The sequence below is a fragment of the Penicillium paradoxum genome, assembly GCF_028828445.1.
Source record: "Penicillium paradoxum strain IBT 22861 chromosome Unknown utg000007l_segment0_segment0, whole genome shotgun sequence".
In the NCBI taxonomy this organism is placed as follows: Eukaryota; Fungi; Ascomycota; class Eurotiomycetes; order Eurotiales; family Aspergillaceae; genus Penicillium; species Penicillium paradoxum.
This window is the reverse complement of record NW_026643185.1, coordinates 3873270-3889329: the sequence shown is the minus strand read 5'-3', so window position 1 is coordinate 3889329 and position 16060 is coordinate 3873270. Positions and strand designations below refer to the sequence as shown.

Sequence of the window (16060 nt, the reverse complement as noted above, 5' to 3'; positions counted from 1 at the left end):
GAATATTGCCCCCGTATGCTCCAATTGCAAATTGTGCCGTAGGAAATAACCTGCCCAAACACCACTCACAGGCTACGTGCACATCGTGTTCCACGACTGGCCCCGAACACAATTGATGCCCAACTTCTTCTTCGCACAGCTGCGATGACTGCAGGGCTAATCTGCATGCAAGCCTTACCTGAACCATATGGGGCACGATGCATTTGGGGATTGAGTTGTGCTGTTGATGTTGATTGGTGGTATTTCGTGCACGGGGAAACCACCGTTCATACATTAGGTAGTTTCACAGTGATGGTGTCCTTTTATCCAAGCGAACTTTTGATCTATTTTACTTTTTACTTGGATCTGATTACCGTGGCTACCGGTACATGCTCATGGACCGTAGATTACAGTTCTGAAATATGCTGTCCCGTATGATATACATGGATCTTTGCCGTTCATGGAGTGATCTTCATGGCCATAGGTGATACAGCTAGCTGCAGGCACGTCTTTCCCACGGAGATGCATGACATTGCAATTGCAACGTAGAGTTTCTCTCGATATTGGGCCTCAATTTTGTGTCAGGCAGGGAACCAAAAATTCACTGCACTGCTTACAATTTCAGGGATGGGTAGATGAGTCCCTCTACGTTGTAGGCGTTCCTCCGTTCTGGGTCTAAGCGCTTACACCAGCACACACACGCAGCAATCTCTTGCATTTGCATGCAGAGCCAGTCATGTGAAAAGCCACCTGGTCTTGGTCGGGAAGGGGATTGAACGGGGTTCTTTGTGTTGGGGACCGGGGTACATTCCTGTTTTTCTCCTCGATGTACCTCCAAGGCGTGGTTTGTTGGGGGATATCTCAAATGGGCAGTAGTTTGGCTAGCTGCACAACTCGGGAAACGCAATGGAGATAGTGGTGCATGGGATGTTTCACGGTACTCTGAACTCCGTACTCCGGAGTAGTACTTTGTCCAGATTCGAGATGATTCGCATTGCAGCCACGGGAATCCTGCAGGAGAGATTCGATAGTGCAGATTGGCCCGAGACTGGTATTTTCATATGAAGATTACATTGCCAAACGGGCGGGCCTCCTTGCCGTCTTGTGCTAGGAGTTCGCAATGGGCACTAGGACAGGGTAGACTCCAGGTCCGTGGTCAAAGTAGAAGGTAAGCACAACGACCCCCTCAGACTGTGGGGGCAGTGTCTTGGCATCTGAGTGTCATTTCTCCCCAGAAACTACTTCTACTCCTCGTTTCGACGAGAACAATCCGACCATCCGCCTTGTGATTAAGCCATTTGACTCGAAGGGTCTCCTCGGAACAGGGGTCTTCGGTTTCAGAGAGAAAGGAAAAAAACGAAAACCAGTATCCCGGTTTCGTGTCAGGCTAAAATCCCCCTCAGTTTCTCAAGTAGCGGTGTCCAGTGCTTTCTGGCCGATCGGCATGTCTGAAATTCAGAGGTGGACGGTCAATGAGGTCAGTCGTATTCCGCGCATGCAATTGGCCGTGATTTTGTGATTTGCTGGATTTTCCTTTTCTTTTTTTTCTGTTTTTTTTTTCGCTCTTGGTGAACGGGTTCTCGTGTCGGTCAGATGTGATGATTTATTCTCCCGAGCCTTTCACAGAACAGGAAAAAAGGGAGGGAAAAAAAGGCCAAAATCGAAATATGCACCGCCAATCACAAAAATCACAGTAAACTAACTCGTCCAATCAGCCGTACCTTGACATCCCGGGCACATTGCTCGAAGGTCCCTTTCACGATGTCGCCAAGAATGAATTCCGTTTCGTCGACATCTGGGACCAGAAACTCTATCGTCTCGATCTGAGCAAAGGACCCGAGTCGTTGACGGTCATTGATACCGAAGCGTCGGTTGGGTGAGTTGCCTGGGGAAATGAGCCAATTTCGTTGCTGACGATTCCACGTGGTGAACTAGCGTGACCGCCAATGTGGCCGGGTCTGACAAGGATCAGCTGATTGTTGGGGCCAAATTAGGATTCGCCCGGCTGAACCAGACTACCGGGAAACTGTCCTATATCTCGCAGGTGTGGACTGAGGAAGATGAAGGCAAAGCGGCAAGGTAAGTCCCCAAAAAAAAGGAGTAAAAAAGAAATCCCAACAAAAGGGATGAGAAGACTAATGTTACAAAATGAAGGATGCGTTTCAACGACGGCGCAATCGACAGTCACGGCCGGTTCTGGGCCGGGGCGATGAACGACCCCAAGGTCCAAAAACCCCAAGCAGAGGGTGTCCTGTTCAGACTGGACCCTGATCAGAGTGTGCATCGTATGCTCGCACCGGTGACGATCCCCAACGGGATCGGATGGAATTTGACAGATGACGTGATGTACCTGACGGATTCGCCGACGGGCAAGATCTTTGCCTTCGATTTCGATGCGTCCAGTGGCGCTATTAGCAACCGGCGCGTACACTTCGATATCGGTGAGGCACTGGAGCCTGATGGCTTCGCTATTGATGTTGAGGGCTGCATCTGGAGCGCTGTCTACGGTGGCGGAAAGGTGCTGCGCATCTCCCCGGCCGGAAAGGTTATCGGTCAGATCGACCTCCCGACACGAAACGTGACCTGTCCAGCCTTTGTCGGTACTGAGTTGTTCATCACCACTGCCAAGGATGATCGTGATGATGACCAGCTGCCGCAGTCGGTCAGGTATGGGGGACGAGTTTACAGAGTTGATGTTGGGGTCCGCGGCATGCCTAAGAACGAGTTCAGGTTTCAGGACTAGTCTCTGACTGGGCTTCTTTTTTTTGAGATCGTACACCGGACATACATAGGAATACAGATGGAAGTACGGAGTGCAAAGAGCAGATACCTACAGAGTATCATTCCCAGTACGGAGTACATGTGCCTGGTTCTATTTTTGATCTATTGTTCTAGGCATACGGAGTATACACATACACATTGTACTCCGTACTTTGTTTGCATACCGCTTGCAGGAATGATGCATCACTACCTTGTACAGCGTATCATACGGAGTACTTCTCCCCCAAAAGTTTAGACCAGGCGGTAATGGTTGTCGCCCGATCCGCACAGTATCCACACACGCAGTCGACAGATCCGGATATGCAGTAGCCTGTGGATCGATGATCAGCAAACGGGCGAGCACGACGGTCCGCGCTGTCACTGTCCGGCAACCTGGGTTATGGGAGTTTTCCACTGCAGCCCACGCAAGGGACGTAAGTTGAGATTATAGATCGAATCAGCTTCCGCATATCGATCTCACATCATGTAAACCATACTGTATACTCCGTACTTTGCCCCCTACCCTCAGTCGGATTCTAAACTCGGGATCTAGATCAAGACTAGGCAACGCGTGGGCAAGACTAGCACAGCCACCTGTTTATTATTTGTGCTTTGGCGGGCCCGCCCTGCAGGGCGATGCAGGCACGGGGGGTGATAGGTGTGCGAGGAGGGTTCGGTGTGATATTGTGCAGCCTTTGGCGCTGGCATACTATCTGTAGGGATGTGGATAGATAGGTGCAAAATGGGAATGATCTACCAAAACAGCCCGAATGGGCCATGCGGTCTCCCATCCAGATCTCCGGACAAAGCTATTCTGGGTTTGCTCTTTTTGAAAGGGAAGTGCGGTTATAGCGGACACGCGATAATCGGAGATCCATGCGGTGAGCAGAACCCAAAGCAGATCATGAAGGAAAAAGGGGGAAAGGTCTCCACTAGCGATTTCTCGAAGTCGAGAAAGTTCGTACGAAGGTCAACACTATGTCTCGAGTGGATATATTACTGGGACGAGAAAAGTACCATTGGAATCCACTGGGAAGTTAAGTTTGAAAAAAAAAAAAGGGCCCCATTTCTGCATCATTCGAATAGTCCGATGACACGCATCCGAGCTAGACCTCGGGGTTCGGAGCAGTTGCACGCCTCTTTAGGCAGGAATAAGAGAAACAAAGAGCCTCGAATGATCTAGAAATGGTTACCAATTGCACGCCACTTGACAGTAGAGGAATGCCCAGGAGAGAATTCTTATTCTCCAGACTAATATTCCAGCCCCCATGTTCGATTGGACCAGTCAAAACCCCTGGATCTATCAGACCGCAATTGTCTTGCCCCTCCCGATGATTCGCCCAAACCAGGAAAAGAAAAAGAAGGACAGAATAGCGGGTACGGAGTATGCTGCATCAAACGACTGACAGCTCCTTTCAAACTTTGTCGGGAGAGACCTCGGGAGTTGCCACAATCCAGCGAGACCTATCGCAAATCCACCCAAAGGGGTATTTTCGGCGAAAAGAACTGCCAATAAATAAAACATACTGTGAACAAGGCGCTTCAGCTGCGCCAGTTCGCCTCCAGATCGCATGTACTCGATTTCATTTGCCGCAATTGCATGCCTCCACTTTGGTGGACAGGCTGGAGACTAAATCGATCTCCGCAGCTTATTTGACGGTCATGCGGAACCTTTCTCCTATTCAGAGACAAGCCCCCGAGGCTTTTAGAGCTATCCACACACTCTCGTTCATGCATCTCACATCGTGAGGCTAGGGGCCGGGTTCCTTTCCGTTTGGTCCGATCGTGGGGGTTCCAGGATTGTGATAGAGAATCGAGGGACATTTGGTTTCCCGTTGTTTATTTTCCTTTTCACCGGACCCGAATGACGTCACTCCTCTCTCGTCCATGTCGCACGAGGAATTGGGGGTGAAGTCTTTAAAGTTGATTCTGGGGTTCTCCGGCGTCGGGTGTGTTCATTGACTTCGGCGTTACCCTGGTCGATGACGTAGGACACTGCAATCTAAGTTCGACAATCGAACATTTGGAAGCCCTCGGGTTCTTCGATTGCGCGCGTGAATGTTGGGAAAGCTCCAACTAGTGACAATCTTGGCCGGGAATCTCCCAATGGTTGTCCCGAGGTTCCAGTTGCCCCCTAACGGTTGACGGCAACGGCCCCTTTTGCCGGGGGCACGGGGAACCTATTGGTGATGCACAACATTTACGAATTCATACTTGAAGTGGGTTTAGCTAAAGTTGACTTTCAGCCTTTTGTTTTCATGACTTTTGTTTTTGTTTTTTTGTTTTTTGTTTTATAATTATTGCTTGGCCCTTTCGGCCTTTTTCATTTATTCTGCGACACACCACCTTTGAGGTAGTTGCCTTCAGGGATCCCAAGACTCAGGGTATACTTCCAGTCTAGCCTCTCCAACCGAACTCGGGGAAATTGACAGGATCAGGCTGACCAGGCAACTATAGGGGGATTGCCTCACTGGCTATACCCAAGACGGTATGGATCGGATGTGAAATTGAGTACCTAGGTACTCCGTACGGAGTAGTTTGGCGTTCATTTGTGCTCTGCGTCATCCTGTGAAAGATCAGAAATCGGATTTTCTGGACATTGCCATAGTCCTTCTATAGAGCCAAACCTTCCGAATTAGACTCTCCACCGCAGAAATAAAAAGGGAAATCATAGAGAAGAAAAAAAGAAAAGAAAAGAAAAGAAAATCCGTAAAAAAAAAATAGCAGACAAAAAGGGACCAGAGCAAGGTCTCCACCTGCGTCCATATCCATGGTGACGGCGCGCACTTGCAGCTCCCGGTGATTCGTGCTGTGCATGACGATCGCTTTCCCCGGGTACTTAGGTGATGGGATGCCTCTATATCCAGATTGGGCGCAGAATAGGGGATATCAGTCTGACATGAGCATTCTGGGTCGATTCTGTGTCGATTCGGGGTTGGAATTTCTTTTTCTTTGATTTTGTCTCTCTTTTCTGTTTGTTTTTTCGTTTGTTTATTTTTTTTTTCTGTTCTATTTAGGCCTTCGAGGATTCATCTTACAATATAGTACGGAGTATGTATAATCAAATAAATAAGATCCTAAAGCCAATGCCAAATAGAAGAAATATCACCAAAGAGGAAATCCCAAAAAGAAAATCCAAAAAACAAAAACCGAAAAAAAAAAAAAACCCAAAAAACCAAAAAACCAAAAAAAGAAGCCCAACTGGCACACTCCGGGGGTTGGACTAGGGTGTCTCCATAGGAGATCCTGCCCAACGATGTTCCGCCAGAACGGGTCGGACGAGAGAGAACCTACTGCTGGATCCAGACCAGGTGATGGATCATTCTCTCACCGCTGCTCAACGGTGCTTCTTAAGCTTGCCCCATTTTCCCATTTCCTTAACTTTGCCTCTTTTCTCCTCTTAGCTACTTTGTCTAGGGCCTCGGATCTTTTCCGTTCCCGTGTCTTATATTAACTATCTTGATCCTCCGACCCTCAATTGAGAGTCGACTTTCTATTCTAGTATACCTTATATTATCTATTCATCGTGGCTGCCTTAGGAATCAGCGTGTTGAACGCGCCCTACTCCGCTCCACTACATTCCCCCAACCTGTCACTTTATTCAGATCGGTACCCATCTCCCTCACCCTCCCTCTCTCACCCTCGAGAACCTAGCGACGAGGAGAGAGGGGGTCCCGGTCATGCCCTAACTCCCGTCCCATTCTGGGAGATTTGGTTTCTATGTCGCAGCATTCTCGACGTGCAGGTTCATTGTCTAGAGATGCGTCTCAAACAGAGGACCGCGCGATTGACAATGACCGTGGGCTAGCTGGCAATCGAAATCCTGCCCGCCGGCCGCCTCAACGGCCTCGACCTCAGTCATGGCATCCATATGGCCCCGTGGAGCCACCGCTGGAATCGATGTCATCTCGGCCCATTGGTGTTCATTCCATCTTGAATCACCCACAGACAACGGGTGAACTTGGCGTACTCAGCGGCCGTGAGCCATTGAGTCTACCGGGTCCATCATCCTCACCGCGGCCCCAAGGTTCTTCACCCATAATCCGCTCAGGCTATCCATTGGTGTCACAGCCGTTGTCTCCAAGGTCCCATTCTCGCCCTTCGATGAATCCAGCATCTCCCTCGGCACGGTTTGTTGGTGGGGGCGGCAGGACTTCTGGTCAGTCAAGTGTCGCACAGTCGCCACTAGTTCCTCAGGAACCTTTGATGGGCCCACGTCTACCCGCCACAAGTTCGCCTCTGCCCCTGGAGACCGGCTTACGCCCAATCACATCTCTGACCGGAACTCAGCCTTCCTCGCTGACTTCGCTGCATTCTACGCCTAGCCTTCATTCGCGGCGCACCAGCGCTGGCCCAGGGCCGCTCACCAATCCCAGCTCTCAAGAAACGAGTCCTCGCACGCCTCATTCGACTTTCAGTCCATATGGTGTCTCTCCGGCAGTGACTAATGTTTCACTATCACAAACCGCCACATCATATCCTACTGCCCCTCCATACATAACAATGGATCCTCTAAGCCGAAGCATTCCTGCAACGAAGGCCCCAAGAGGCCAATCTGAACAAGCCACCATGCGAGCTGGAACACCTCAAGGCACTCCCCTTCCACTGGGGATGATACCATGCGTACTAGACATGCGGTCAGGCTCCTCTAGCCAAGCGGAGAAGCGCAAAGCCAACAGCGACGCATCACGACGGTTCCGCAATCGCAAGCGCAATGAAATGCAACTTGAGCAGCGACTCACTGCCCAACAGGATGAGATTCAGCGCAGTCTAGAGACCGTTCGCCGCCAGAGTGAAGAGCTTCGCTCCCTCGTCCAGCAAAGAGACCATTACCGTTCCGAGCGAGATTTCTACCGCGATCATCTCGGCCGCACAATGTCTCTGAGCGCCCTAGCCCCACGACCGTCTTCTCCACGCCCCGTTCAGTCAGCCCTTCTCCCCACATCTGAGACAACGACCACCTCGGCGACGTGGTCGGGCGCCGATGCTGCCCGATCCGCTTCAGGCACACAACCGACCGCAGCGGGCCCTACTCAGGGAAGGATGCTCGATTCAGTACAATCTCAACCCGGTTGGCCGGCAAGCCCTCCATATTCCTCAACCCCCATCGCATCCACCGGGCGAACGGTTGCTGGTCCACCTACTGAATCGTCGTCACTATCTGGGGGCCCATTGCCTCCACTCCAAGGATCTTGGTCACATTCTTGAAATACGTATGTTTCCCGCTAAAACGGCAAACGGTTATTATGTTCTCTCTTGTTATTTCCTATCCTTTGTTCCTTACACTCTTAATTCCCTCTCTCTTTGTTTTCTTGCTACTGGGGAAAAGGCGGTCACTGGCATGGCCGCTAGCAGGTGGTCTATACTCCTTTGGTGACGTGGTCAATCCAACGATTGCCTCTTCCTTTAGGCTGGGTATGTATAACTATCGATCTGCATTTCTTCCTGGTTTCATCAAAAGGTTCCGCAAAAGTGATGCTCGTCATGTCTATATTTCTTTACACCTTACCTTCCTTATATTACCATATCCTATCCTTCACACCCACTCTCTGTCTCTGTCTATTTTTCGCTCCTTTTTTTATGTGTATGAATTGCACAGCGGTGATACCTCCATTGGCGATGTATTGAGTTATCATTTTCTAGTCTTACAACCTGATATGAAGTGGAATATGAAAGCCCAATATGAAAATTTTCAATCCTGATCCTTACGGCTACATGAACACCTAGATGCTAGTACCTAGGTAGTTTGCGGCTCCACCGCTGTAACCGTTCGGACTTTGTACCAGGTACAACTCCAGACACCCTTGGAACGGATCCGACGTCCCAAAAAGCTTAGCCTGCAATGTAACTTTGTTCGAATCCTTGCTAGTGATTGGCTGATCCCTGATTGACCTGGAACATGACGCATGGGCGGTTGGGTCGACTATGCAGGGCGATCGACATGACATCATCTGCCAAATATACCAGATGCAAGTAACGGGGCGTTGTGACCTTGACGTGCGCATTCCTTATCTATTTTCGGAAATACAAGATTTCTCGGTAGGGTCTGACCTACGTTATTCAGCTTCATTACGTTTGTGTATGGTATTACGTGGTGTGGATGCCGATCCCGACAACCCACATGCATTTAGTACCTTTCGTCGTGAGACCTCCGGGGCTGACAGTGTGCATCGTTCTAAAGTCCCGCCACCTGATCTAAATAGGTAGGTGACAAATTCATCTTAGGTCGTCCGGGATTGGCTCAATGCACGATCCCATTCGACTGGGCTTGTAACCAATTATCGGTCTCCGGTCTTCGGCTTTAACGCCGCGCTCTCACGGTGATTGGGCTCTTATATCCGATCTATACCGGATCTCACTAAGTCCATGAGCGAAGAATACCTCCAAGGGTAGTAAAGGTGAAGAATCATGTCAAGCTTATGGGATGCGTATTGCGAATCGCGTATATCTACTTAACGCCGTGAGGCCTATATAAGACCTCGACTTCGTCCACTATAACTCAATTCCATCTACAATATTCTTCAACTGCAACAAGACAAGATGTCTCAACAGACTATCATTCTGATCACAGGTACTCCACCAGCCAAAATTATAATCGATCAACCGAGAAACTAACTCACTCCATCAAGGCGCCAATTCAGGTGTCGGCTATGCGACCACCCAAGTCCTGGCCGAACACCCAAACCACCATGTCATAATGGGCTGTCGCGACCTGGAAAAGGGCCAAAAGGCCCTCTCCGAGCTCCAAAGCCACAATCCCAAAGGCACCCTTTCCCTCCTTCAACTCGACGTCGAGGACGACACCTCGATAGCCCGAGCGGTAGACAGCGTAAACCAGGAATTCAACCGCCTCGACGTGCTAATCAGCAACGCGGCCGTAACCGCACCCGCTCTCAACGGACGCAGCCGCTTGACTCAAATTTTCTCGACGAACGTCACCGGCGCAATGCTCGTCTCGGAGGCTTTTGTCCCGCTGCTTCTCAAATCAGAGAAACCTTATCTCATCCAGATTTCTAGTTATGTAGGGTCGACGGATTTGGCGAGTGACCCGAGTCATACCGCTTATGGGGTTGACTGGGTTGAGTACCGCATGAGTAAGGCTGCATTGAATATGTTGACTATCCAGCTACATAAGCAGTTGCAGAGTCGCGGTGTGCGGGTATTTGCGTTTTGTCCTGGGCTTGTGAGATCGAATCTGAGAGGCACGGATGAGGCTGCGGTTAGTGCAGAGGGATTGGCTGGGGATCCATTGGAGTCTGGGAAGGGGATTTTGGGCATTGTGCTTGGGGAGAGGGATGGGGAGGTTGGTGGGTTTATTCACAAGGATGGTGTATATCCTTGGTAGATGGGATGAACTATTTGAGAAAGGGGAGTTGGCAGCCTCGGGTATATGGATTCAAGGGATGTTATTCTGTGCTTAGAATGAAACAATTATACACCGTATAAGACGGCAGTTCTGAGGTAACTGAATATCAAATTGTGTGGACGATATGATTGGCCTCCTAATCTCCGGTGGAAGTTGTCCTTTTGTCCGGTGGAAGATAGTCGTCCACTCACCGCAATTCTCTCCGTGGCTCAGAGTCTGCACTCGAACAGGAGCAGCCCCAACAGCCAATGAGCACTGGATATGTTCCTTTGAACGCCTCCTACATGCGGGGAAGCATGTGGATGCCGGATTCCTCCATGGCGGAGTTTACGGGGATCCCTCGTGTCTCTTCTCTTCGTTCATATTGAGGGTGTTTCTCCAACACAGGGGTGGAGCAGTCATCTGTAAAGAAAGACACGTTGTGACATCTCAGAGAACGACTGACTCTTTGCGCATCACAAGCCTGCGTCGAGTGACAGACGATTAAGCCCAGTGAAACCATCTTACTGGTCGCAGGTGCCAAACCGAGTTTCTTGCTTATCAAGGTGCCAAAGAGTTAATTCCCTTTGCCATTCAATTACGTGAGGAGAACTACCGGCAAAGATCGATCCAACGCTAATCTATCTAGTAGCAAATCAAGGAAGCAATCGGAGTCCGTGCCGATGGATCTAGCATCCTCTGTTAGTGGTCTTCTGGAGGCCTTCTCTAATGCCGAGGATGTAGATCGGTTAGACAGGGGTGTGCAAGATCTAGGTACGACATGAACTATACGCTAAGCATATTTCCCCGATCTCTGCATAGTTAGTTGCTGACATTGGTAGATCCTTTTGCGCAGTTCATCGCGTCAGGGAGTAAGCCGATATCCGACCAACCGCATATGACTCGCACGCATAATGTACCCCAGACATACCCATTAGACAGTTATCTGGCGACGATAAATGAGCTGTTCTCGCCCCGAAATCCGGACATATATCTAGGAGAGCAAAATCACCCTTTGCAACTAAACAGAACTTTTCAGACTGGTTTTAACAATGTCTCACAAGAAACTGAGGAGTATCTACAATTGAAGGGGGCTCTTCAGCTTGTGCCTATGGACCTTCGGGATGAGTTAATCGGGGCCTATATCAAATATGTTCACCCTCTTCTACCCGTGATTGATCTGCAATGGTTTTTGACGAGTGTTATGGTTGAGGATGAATCTCGATTCGCCAGCCCGCTTCTTTATCAAGCGGTGATGTTGGCTGGCAGTGCATTTATTGAGCAGGAAAGTGCCAAAAGAGCTGGATTCTCATCACGGAAAGCGCTGCGAAGCACGCTATTTGGGCGAGCTAAGGTGAGAGATGCTCTGAAGGAACATAGTCGAGAGTCGACCCATGGAAGAATTCGAACTAAATTCATTCCATTTAGCTTCTCTATGAATTTGAAACTGAGCCTGACGCTTATATTCAAATCCAAGCATTGCTGCTCATGATGCAGTGGCATGGAAGTGGAGTTGGTCACAAAGGCCCAACATATTGGTTCGATATCGCCTACTCAACAGCAGAGCGAGTCGGTCTTCTCCAGAGTTTAGAGACTGGGAGCTTCTCTCACAAGCACAGGCTGTGGTGGTGTCTCTATGTGCGCGACCGCATTCTCTCCCTCGGCTTCCGTCGGCCACTTCGAATCCCGAACAGCGATACCACAATGTCTCTATTAGAATCCACGAGCTACTATTCCTCTGAGTTATTCCATGACCTCGTGCTGGCAATGCTAGGAGAAACCTCCGCGATGCTCAACTGGGAAAATCAAGAGCGAATGATGCTCCTGTTCATCCAACACATCAAGCTTGCCCACTGTCTGGGCGTCATCCTAGAGCATCTGTATCAAGAAGCATGGTCACCATCACCATCAGGAGACTGTCAATATTCCGTCGTTCCCAAATCAGACATATCCCAGGTCACCATAACTGGATGCGAGCAGCTTCTGAAAACGTGGATTCAGAACCTTCCTGCCCCAGCGCATTACTTTTCTCCGTCGCTTTTGCATGGTTGCCACTCCGACTCTCCGGAGACAGTTCTTCTCGTTCATCAGGCCTTTTTGTACCTTCTCCATTTAACTGCAATGTCCATCCTCTACCAAGCCGCATCACATGGTGGGGATAATCTTCGGACGACCATTATGCCAGAAATGAGAGGCTTGACTTCTCGAGTCAACGAGACTCTCAACGAGTTGCATGATTGTAGCATGCTCCATTTTCTTCCAGGATCCACAATCACGATTCTGATTATCATTCTTCAAGCAAGTCTTCCAGATCTTATGGTTGCGGATGACATTGTGAGAATGCAGGCCATGTTAAACTTGTATGCCTGTGAGGAAGCCGCTGGTCATTTATTGCAAACATATCCTGCGGCTGAAATTGTCCTTTCACAGGCACAGAGTGCTCGTGGGCATCTTCTGGGTTTGGTCGCAACCTAGATATATAATGGATAGAATTTAGTCATTTGAGCGTACAGACAGAATGGAAGAAAATCAAGAAGCAATGTTCAAACTGTTTCCAGCGTCTCGCTTTAAATTTAAGAGGAAAGGCCGTCACAATCACAAGCTGAACCCCCTATAAAATAGACCCAGGCCGGGTGGATTCCTTGGGCCGCGGCTCGGTCATCGTCCCGACCAGTTTGCGGGGTCCCCAGCTTTAACGCAAATCCCGCAAAGATTTTGGAAAATCTCGGATTTCCGTCTCAAAGGTGACGCCCGGGCCCGAGTACTAGTGACTAAGGGTAGCAATGGATCAAGCGCCCCCTGGGATCACTCAAAAGCCACCCCGCACGTTGCGGGCATGTGACAGATGTCGACGCCAGAAACTGAAGGTAGGTGAATCACCTTCAGTCGGGATTCAAATCATAGGACTGATAGAAATGTGTAAAGTGCGACAGCTCTCGGCCTTGTGTACTTTGCACCCGTGCTGGCCATGAATGTGAGACGTCTCAGCGCACAGCGAGGGGGACACGTAGGCGAAATCCACAGGCTAAAGACATTTCCAAGCCTCTTGGGATACACAAAGCCATTGCGCCAGCAGTACAGAGGCATTTCAACTTTTGTCATGATATTGGGGGGGCCGAACTATCCGATGCGACGGAGAATCCGTCGTTCTACCCAGAACGGCCTCCAAACGAGCTGCAATTTGGTGCAGATGTTTCCGCGATTGATTTCGCTAGACGAGTCTTCAACGAGGAAGAGGCTGGTCGGACTTTGACAGGTGCTTCCGTTCCTGGCGATACAGGGGATCCCATGTTGGACAACTCATTATGGCATTTGATGGAGGTAGAGCTTCCTCCTGAGGCCGTGATGTCAGCCTTGATCGACGCCTACTTCGACCGAATGCAATGGTTTATCATCATATTCCACGAACCTACATTTCGCCAGACTGCGCGCAGGATAATCTCTCAGAAGTCATGGAGACGCCAGGATCTCAGTCCTACCATGGCTGTCCTGGCAGTAGCTATGATCGGGTTGCATTCTGCGTTACCAGATGAAGAATGGCCCGGACATGAACTGCTGCGGGAACACGCTATCGACGGGAAGAAATTAAAGCAAGGCTTGATTAACGAGGTTAGGAGGAATCTGCTCGATATCTCCATCGATTGTCGGATCGAGGCTGTCCAGGTCTGCTTCTTGATGGCCTCTTATTATCTTTATCATAACTCACCAAGCCTTGCCTGGACTATTTCTGGTATGGCTGTGAGGTCAGCCTATGCTCTTGATCTTTATACGAAATCGGCTCAATATGCAAGTCCGGTTGTCAATGAGATTCGCTCTCGCTGTTGGAATCATGCTATTGTTAGCGATACGTTTGGATCTGGTATCTATGGACGCCCTCCCTCGATTGACACTGGTCTCGTGGCGTTGCATGCACTCAGAGATATGGATGATATAACAATTGATCCCCTTCTTCTGGAAAATGAATGGATATCGGGCGACGGAAATCCAACAACAACAGCCGGATTCTTTGCTATGAAATATGATATTTACGACATCATTCGACATATTCTCTCCCGATTTCGACGTCTACGCCTGAGGAAAGAAACAATAGAAGAGGATCTTCTGGCTATTGTAGAGGCCGCTCAAGATTCAGAGGAAAAATTGATATCATGGCGCAGAAGAGTTCCTCGGCTCTTTGATTTCGAGTTTTGGAGCAGTGATGATCGTCTAGAGAGATTTCAACAGCAGCTCGAAGGATTGCCTCAACGTACAAAAGACCAAGCAGAAACGATCATCTTACAGGCGGCGTCTCTCCAGTTGACATATGATGGAGCTTTGATACAAGCCCATAGGCCTTTGCTCGAACAAAAGATTACCAGTTCCTGCTCGCGCTCAGTCGTCCACGCAATCCATCAGTCATTGAAAGTGGCTACTGCAGCCGCACTACGGATATCTCGCATTCCAGTCCTCCGCTTCAAGCATCATTTCGCGGAATCATTTGCTTCCCTACATCAATTTACTGCGGGCGTCATTCTTTGCATTCCACCAACGAGTCAGCCTTTCACTGCAGTCGCGCATGAATCTAAGGCTGGAATCATGCGGATCATTCACGCCAGTGTAGCTTTGGGACCTCACAATCGTATCGCAACGCAAACAGCGCAGCTTTTGACAGAGTTACTGAAAGTGACTATCGAGCGAGAAATGTCTAGTGCCTTGAGAGGGGGACTAGAGCCAGGATGTCCTAGGATGTCTGAGAATAGTACCGTTCCGAGTCCACAACCAGCCCAGAAAGACCCTGGCTCAGCATACTCATCGTCCTCCCGAGAGATCTTTCACGATAGCTCTGGAGGAACAACGTATCAGCAGCTGCCAACCATATCCGAGTCAATATATCAGCAGAATAGTGTAAGCGGCCACTCAGCCCAAGCACGCATTGAATCATCTGGATACCCCTCTGCCAATATATTTGAGCAACTCGACGACACGTTTGGTGCCTTTGGTGAGCGTGAGTAGAGCTGAGATTGGGTCCAGCCGTTGTCTTTTCTCACTAACATTTTGGTAGTCATGTTCAATCTGTTACCTGATGATCAGAATAGTGCATGGAATTGGGGGCGTACAGTTTCCTGATCTCTCCAGAGTTGAGGGCCACGAGCACCAGGAGGGCTACTACGAGTATAAAGGAATTGCCTAGAAAGACCATGGAGAGAAGTGAAATTAGTATGCAATAGAGTCAGGATGATATGCTTTCTTGGGTGCTTCGTTGGGTCATGATAGAATGACGCCTCTTCATAGAAGATGTTTGAGCGTTTGAGAAAGGGTGGCCTGAAGACTAATAGACTAGGCATACTTACTATATAGAATGGTCGAGAATTTGAGATTGGTTTCTTTATCGTCAGAGTCAAACATCACTTACAGACTAGGAGGGAGAATTCATTAAAGAAATGCTACAACGTGATAACTAAAAGAGGACATTGCCGTTGATATTCATAACCAGCCATCTATCCTCTGAGTGATATAATTGAGATGCTACACCTCTAGGATCTAGAATGATGAGGAATCGATCAGACTACAAAGATAACTGAAGACATATTCTTTATACTAGAGCTCTGAGCTGCAAGACGAGTTATATATCAGGCATATTTAGACCCCACAATATACAAATAACCGGCAATGAGCCTAGAGGAGGAAAAGGGAAAAGGGAAGGAGATAACCGGCTACAGTCGCCATTTACGTGCGCCTTCAGGCTGTCTTATGGCAGCTCTCACAAAGCATCGACCATTTCGCCTGCTCGTCCAACAAAGTCACCCTTTCAATGCATTCTATATACAATACACAGCCTAGTAATGCCGAATGCACTAACGCTGTGGTCTCAGTGGATACCAGGCGAGGATCAGCATCGCTGGGGGCACTGGCCCCATTGGCCCCATGTCTGTCAGCCCAAGTTTCAGCCTCACTGGTACAGCCTGTGCTCGCTCGAGATTCTTCAGTCAATCTTGA

General features: G+C 49.3%; 5 protein-coding genes across 5 annotated transcripts; all 5 read left to right on the top strand.

Annotated features, from left to right (window-relative positions):
* Positions 1–1423: 1423 nt before the first annotated feature.
* Positions 1424–2722, top strand: N7457_008968 (SMP-30/gluconolactonase/LRE family protein; the record flags this gene model as incomplete). Its single annotated transcript, XM_057180011.1, has 4 exons — positions 1424–1456; positions 1695–1855; positions 1915–2058; positions 2134–2722. The coding sequence occupies 4 exons, from the start codon at positions 1424–1426 to the stop codon at positions 2720–2722; spliced, it is 927 nt and encodes a 308-aa protein (XP_057028397.1).
* Positions 2723–6459: 3737 nt separating this feature from the next.
* On the top strand, positions 6460–7947 carry N7457_008967 (uncharacterized protein; the record flags this gene model as incomplete). The annotated part of the gene is made up of 1 exon (XM_057180010.1): positions 6460–7947. The coding sequence occupies one exon, from the start codon at positions 6460–6462 to the stop codon at positions 7945–7947; it is 1488 nt and encodes a 495-aa protein (XP_057028396.1).
* A 1332-nt stretch (positions 7948–9279) lies between these two features.
* Positions 9280–10084, top strand: N7457_008966 (putative short chain dehydrogenase/reductase; the record flags this gene model as incomplete). The annotated part of the gene is made up of 2 exons (XM_057180009.1): positions 9280–9310; positions 9369–10084. 2 exons carry the CDS (start codon positions 9280–9282, stop codon positions 10082–10084), a joined length of 747 nt encoding a protein of 248 aa, XP_057028395.1.
* A 683-nt stretch (positions 10085–10767) lies between these two features.
* Positions 10768–12559, top strand: N7457_008965 (fungal specific transcription factor domain-containing protein; the record flags this gene model as incomplete). The annotated part of the gene is made up of 3 exons (XM_057180008.1): positions 10768–10858; positions 10927–11438; positions 11513–12559. 3 exons carry the CDS (start codon positions 10768–10770, stop codon positions 12557–12559), a joined length of 1650 nt encoding a protein of 549 aa, XP_057028394.1.
* Positions 12560–12867: 308 nt separating this feature from the next.
* On the top strand, positions 12868–15190 carry N7457_008964 (Zn(II)2Cys6 transcription factor; the record flags this gene model as incomplete). The annotated part of the gene is made up of 3 exons (XM_057180007.1): positions 12868–12951; positions 13010–15068; positions 15126–15190. The coding sequence occupies 3 exons, from the start codon at positions 12868–12870 to the stop codon at positions 15188–15190; spliced, it is 2208 nt and encodes a 735-aa protein (XP_057028393.1).
* Between the last annotated feature and the right edge of the window lie 870 nt (positions 15191–16060).